We start from the raw sequence: 6000 nt of genomic DNA, 5'->3' as shown, positions 1-6000 counted from the left end.
TCATAACCAACGAAATTCAAAGCAAAGGTTACAAAGGAGAATCGGATTACACCGTGGATGAAGATGAGATGGATGATAAACGATTGATGTGGTGGTCTCTTGAATCTCGAAAGCAAGCTTCAAGGTTGGAGATGGATGATGGATGCTCACGGCTATGCTTCTTCTCCCTTGGCCTTGCTTGAACTCGTGGAGATGACTAGAGGATGGAGAAACTCACGGCTATGCTAAGAAGATTTTCTGATTTTTTTCTAAAGTGTATGGAACTGTATGGGGGAGAGGAACCCTTGACGTTGAGAAAGGGGGAGTTTTATATAGGAGCATGGCTAGGGTTCACAAAGCAATCAGAATTTTCCACATAGCTTCAACCAATGATAATTCGCCAAGTAAGCTTGTGATGTGGTCCAACCAATCATAGAATGCCAAGTAAGCCTTGTGATGTGTTCCAACCAATCATAATTCTCTAAAATACCTCCCTAATATTTAATTGCCGAATTTCCTTGAAATTATTCTGATTTTCTTCATGAATTTCGGCCAACATTCCTTTAGGGAATTTAGGGATGAATCTAGACGCCTTTTTAGCTTTTGCTTGGTGCACACATCTTTTCCTTCCATAAATATCTCCCTTGAATCTCTCTTGGCGTCATCTCCTTGATTATTTCTGATTTTCACGTTGGCAATCACACCAAATTATTCCTCCAACAATATTTCTTTCCATAAAAGTCTCCCAAGAAAATCTCTCCTTGAAATCCTCAATCAATCATCTTCAATTCCCACGTTGTCACCTTGTTTTTCCTTAAGTATTACACGGCAAATTTAATCCCCAAGGAAAATATATTTTCCTTTTTTTTAAAAAACTCTTCCTTGATTCTCTCCTTGCCATGTCATCTTCATGAAACTTCTCGTTCCATTTATGAACTCAATTCTGCTTATTTATTCCAAAAACCTGAAAATAGAAGCTTTCTAAAATAAGAAATGGAAACTTTCTTAAACTAAAATGGAAACTTTCTAAAAATGGAAAATAGAAACTACAAAACGGAAACTTTCTACAATTAGGAACTTTCCCATTCGAAGAATGGAAACTTTCCTAAACAGAGTTTTATTAAGGAAATAACGCAGAAAATATAGGGAAATAACAGTTAAAATGTCGCATTAAAATGCTCCTATCAAGGAGGGTAGAATATCTCCCAAATCCCAATTTTGTACGTTGTGATGAGAATTGCAATTCGGCAAACCATTCAGCTTATAAGCAACAAGGCAATTTTTGGACACTTAACTAAGGCTGGGATGCCGATTAGGAATCCTTGGGACTCCCAGGGCCACATGACAGACGCGGTAAACCAACCGCCAGCATCCAATTCTCTTCAATACTGTCAAACACGTATGAATTATTTTGCTTGTCTCATGCCGATCATGTGGCCCCATGCAAAGAGTCCGGAGATAGATGTAGACGGTGGAAGAGGGAGAGTTTTCCACGACCGGTGAAGAGGATCGAAAACCAGAAAAACCTGAAAGCTTCTACGGTAAGAGAATATAGAGTCTGTTATCAATGGTGATTGCCAGGTTTGGCATCATGGATTCATGCAATTTCAAGCTGCAAATTTCATCGGTCAGGTTGTAGAGGCAGATATTGGATCAAAAATGACGCTGATTAAATCCAAAATCAGCGAGATGCTGAAGTTGAGACCAACTTTTTTCGCATAATTGACTAATATTTAGAGAGAGCGCACCATTAATCTTCATATACATGTACCAATCCTTATTCAACATTTATTTTTTCTTATGTGAATGGGGGTGTCAAACTATGATTTTTTTTTGTTGATGGAATCTAGATCTATGTATTGACAACTAACGTACTGTATAATTCTTTTCTATACAGTAAATGTAAAATGGAAAACATGATTACAAATGCCACCTATGACATGGTATTATTGTCTTCTTGTACTTTCAGATATACACAGATATGAAGAAAGTGCTCAGGGTGCATTAAGTTGTTTGCCACCCAAGAAAATGGTAGATCCAGTTTCGGTTCAATACCTTGTATACGAACCAGCTTGATTTCAGGCTCTTCATATTCGTAACTAGCCTTTACAGTTTACACAGTCGTCGCATGAAGTTTCTACTTCCTCTTCGGCTTTTTTATCATCGCTTGCATCTTCGGATGAAACTCTTTGCTTGTCATCACCACCTACTGTCAATGATTCAGCAGTGCCCAAGGATTTCTCCACAAAATAGTCTGGCAGAAGGCTTTTCACTGCATCATGTAAAGTAAAGCATCTACCTTCTCCTTGTATCTCGACAGGCTGGTTTATGTAAAAAACTTTGTCCCAACTATCAATCGGTGGTGCATCTTCCAAGTCATCAAAGTCCTCAATGACATACCAAACATATAACCGAACAGGAACTCGGCCTTGCTTCACCTGCCCAGAAACATCAATTTCACCCATACTCGATCGGGATCTTGGAGAGCTTGAGTTCATTTCCCCAAATGCTCCAAGCTTAAGTTTAGAAGATACCCGTAGGTAGGCTTCCAAATTACCATTTAAGACAGAGCGCCAGAGCTCCACCTGATCAGGTTGACACATGTTCATCACATTCTTGCAGTTTCCATTGATTATATATGCTGCCTCTTTAAATGAGTTGATAAAGCTCCACTTGATGCTATCTTCACCTTCATAAGGGATCAATATGTTTCCTGGATATCCTCTAAAATGCACCGTTAAATTCCAAGGTCTCTCCGGCTCTGCACATAGAAGATCAAAAAGAACTCCTGTTGGTATATACCATTTCAAGGGCATGCCTCTGTACTCGAACCAAATAGTGTCAACACCTGGAGGAAGTGCACTGCTGAAGTAAGGCTTTAAATGCGAGGCCAACAATGGTAGGCATCCTAGCCGAGGAGCTAAGATCAGGGCTGGTGGGGGAGAGGGAAGAGTGGTGACTTCGGATTCGTGGAGATGAATCTGTAAAGGAATTGCTCCTTCCCATAAAAACCTCTGTGCTTCCATGTCCATTCTTCTCCCTTTGGTGTGAAACTATAAACAGAGACGAGAGAAAATAGAAGAGAAGCCACTGCTTTATAGCCTGCAACCTAGCTAGACCGGATCGTATATCAACACATAAGGGTGTCAATTAATAAAACCCTAGACGACTAGAGCAAGGAGTATGTCTTAAATAAGGGGAAAAACAAAAAAACGAAATCAAACCAGAACTTTGTACGGTGGTAATCGCTAGACGGGAAAAACGGATATGAGGCAAAACATCTGTGACAGGGGGAAGGATGTAGTTTCACCTCTCTCTATTCTATATATCAAACATGACTGCGGGCTTGCTCGGCGGGGTCTCTCAGTTTTGGTTGTTCTCTTGGGCTGCATCAGCAGTGGTAGAGGCCGGGTGATCGATCCAGGCTTAATTGGATCAGATGTTTGTTAATGGGTGCCAAGCTGTGATCGATAGCATTAGGCTTGGGGGCTGCATTTGGAGGTGTTGGTCAGATCTCGTTATGGGGATCTTTGCGACATCTATTCATCTTTCTTGTCTAGTTGTCTATGATAGGAGGATTTGGAAGAGGCGCCGACTTTGGTGACGTTGTCGATTGTCGTATTGCAGAATGCTGTCGCATTCTGGCTTCAAGGTCTACCCACATAGCTTATTTTGGGAGTTGGGCCTTTAGGCCAAAGTCCAATTATAGGTGGCAGGTTTCTGGGTCTGGACTTATTCGGCTGAGGGCCAGCCGGGTTACTTTAGAGGGTGTATTGACGCTCTGACGTATTACTTAGCAGTTGGGTGATGGGGGTAGGGAGGTCTCTCTGGGTGTTTATATTTAGGTATAGACCCTCTGGGTGTCGGTGTTCATGTAATGAGTAGTCTTTTATCATTGGTAAATATATCCATGAGGCGTCGTACTACAGAAGATAAAATTAATTACACAAGTAAATTAGTCAATCCAAGCACTACAACAAAACCGAGTAGTGGCTTGCTGCAGATCGACTATTTATCATCATAAGGTGGAACATCCCTTGCAAAAAGAATTGAAAAGCAAAGAAAAGCTTAGTTAGAGCAGAAATGCACCCACCATTTCTATGTCGGAGGTTTTTGAGTTGTTGTCCTGCTTCTGCTTGGTATGTAATGTAGTAGAGCTATTGATATCGTATTCAAGCACGCGATGAAACAGAAATGTGGCAACCAAGGAATCCCGGTTCTCTGTAACTTCAAACTCGAATCCTAAGATGGAAACACTGATCTTATCAACCTCAGCTAAGTTATACATCTTGTATGGACCCTCGAATAGGGACGACAATACAAGGCAGACTCTTCTACCTCCTAGATGGACAAAACTAGAGTGACCATGGTTGTAACCATCTTGTGCTGCTTCAAGCAAAGACGACACACTCTCTGGCAGCTCCAAAGGTGGGAGATATACAATAGAATCAAATTCACGTGACATGAGATAGACACCTATAGCATTACTGGATTTACAATAGGTGAAAAGCACGAAATCACCCCCGCAATAGTCAGCGGTGGCCACAACTAAAGTAGTATTGCCGCCAAATGTAAAGCCGGACTTTTCTATTAGTCTCCACTCTCTGTGGATGTGGTCAGCTACGTCAAAGCGAAACACTCCTGGTGACAAGTGACTCGTCACTAGGATGTTGGTGCCCGCAATTGCATGGGAGTACCGATGGGAGTACTGATGTGGAGCGTAAAGAGTGTAAGGCGGAGGATCTGGCAGCTGCGACCATTCCTTCTCTATCGGGTCAAGTACCTCGAAAAATGGACCTGGATTCAATTGCTCGGCTATGGGGTACCCGGCAAGAGCATATAGTTTGCCTTCGACCGCAGCCAGCAGCGGCTCAGGTTTCAATCCTTCAAAAGATTTTGTGAAGCTCTTGATGTTATCATAACCATGGTTGGCATTCGTTGAATCCATTGACGTCACATCAAACACATGAATATCCGTTCTAGGTATTCCTGCTGTGTACTCGTACCCGTGGAAGTTCTCATACCCGCTGCCAGCAAAAAGAATCTGGGAACCGAAGACACCACAACGTTGGGGACTAGCAAGATGCCAGCCAGAAGTAGAAGCAACTTGGCATAAATTTTGAGATGGTGATGATGATAGCACATCACTGAATTTCATGGCTTTTATAACGTAGGAGAATGAAAAATCCGTTCTCTTCTCTACGAAACAAAAGTATAGGGACTTATCCTTAATGCCATCATCCCATACCGTGTCTGCAAAATCCCATTTTCGTTCAGTGTCTGCCGTTAGCTCATTCGCAGAAGTTTGTGCCTCTGGAGTTGAAGTTTTTGCATCATTGTCATTGCTTGCATGATTCTCATCATCCTCGTCGTGGTCAGAAATATAATTATAATCATCATCGTCTTCATCAGAAGGCAGGTTGTCTAGCATGATGGTTGGCATGGAACCAAGTTGATAGCTTGAAGAATTTGGAGGCAACTGTATGACGAAACATGAGTTAAGAGTTTTGCATGACCAGAGCTGATTGAAAACTCCACCGACTAGTTTATAAAGAAGCTTATGCTCAAAAACTGCATCGAGTACTGGGATACCGCAGATTGTTGAGATTGATAATCGAAACACCGCAACGAGTAGGAATTCTTTGTTCCATCTAGTTGTACAGAGGAAGCAAATGCGGCCACCGTCATCACCAAATCGGTTGAGAAAGCAGTCATCTCCTGAGATGCCATCTCCTTCCAAATCTATAGGAGGATAGAATATCTCCCAAAGCCCATGTATATTCTGGCGAGAATTGGGATTCGGCAAACCATTCTCATCCAACTTATAAGCAACAAGGCAATTTTGATTCTCGAATCTGCTCGGTTTGCCAATTAGAAATCCCTGGAACTCTAGGGCACAAGTTAGACGCGGCAAACCTTCTGCGACCATCCACTTCTCTTCAATGGTATCAAAAACGTCTGAAAACTCATAACTTCTTTCAAAAATGGCGATCATGTGGCCCCATTCAAATTTGTTGGGCA

The 6000-nt window shown here is 41.9% G+C and overlaps 1 protein-coding gene across 1 annotated transcript; it reads right to left on the bottom strand.

Annotated features, from left to right (window-relative positions):
- Nucleotides 1-1976: 1976 nt before the first annotated feature.
- Nucleotides 1977-3696, bottom strand: LOC112164374 (autophagy protein 5-like). The gene has a single exon (XM_040507470.1). It carries the CDS (start codon nt 3009-3011, stop codon nt 2079-2081), a length of 933 nt encoding a protein of 310 aa, XP_040363404.1. The 5' UTR covers nt 3012-3696; the 3' UTR covers nt 1977-2078.
- Between the last annotated feature and the right edge of the window lie 2304 nt (nt 3697-6000).

This window comes from Rosa chinensis, chromosome 5 (genome assembly GCF_002994745.2).
Source record: "Rosa chinensis cultivar Old Blush chromosome 5, RchiOBHm-V2, whole genome shotgun sequence".
Taxonomy (NCBI): domain Eukaryota; kingdom Viridiplantae; phylum Streptophyta; class Magnoliopsida; order Rosales; family Rosaceae; genus Rosa; species Rosa chinensis.
Note: the sequence above shows the minus strand (reverse complement) of the source record. Positions and strands in the feature narration are given on the sequence as shown.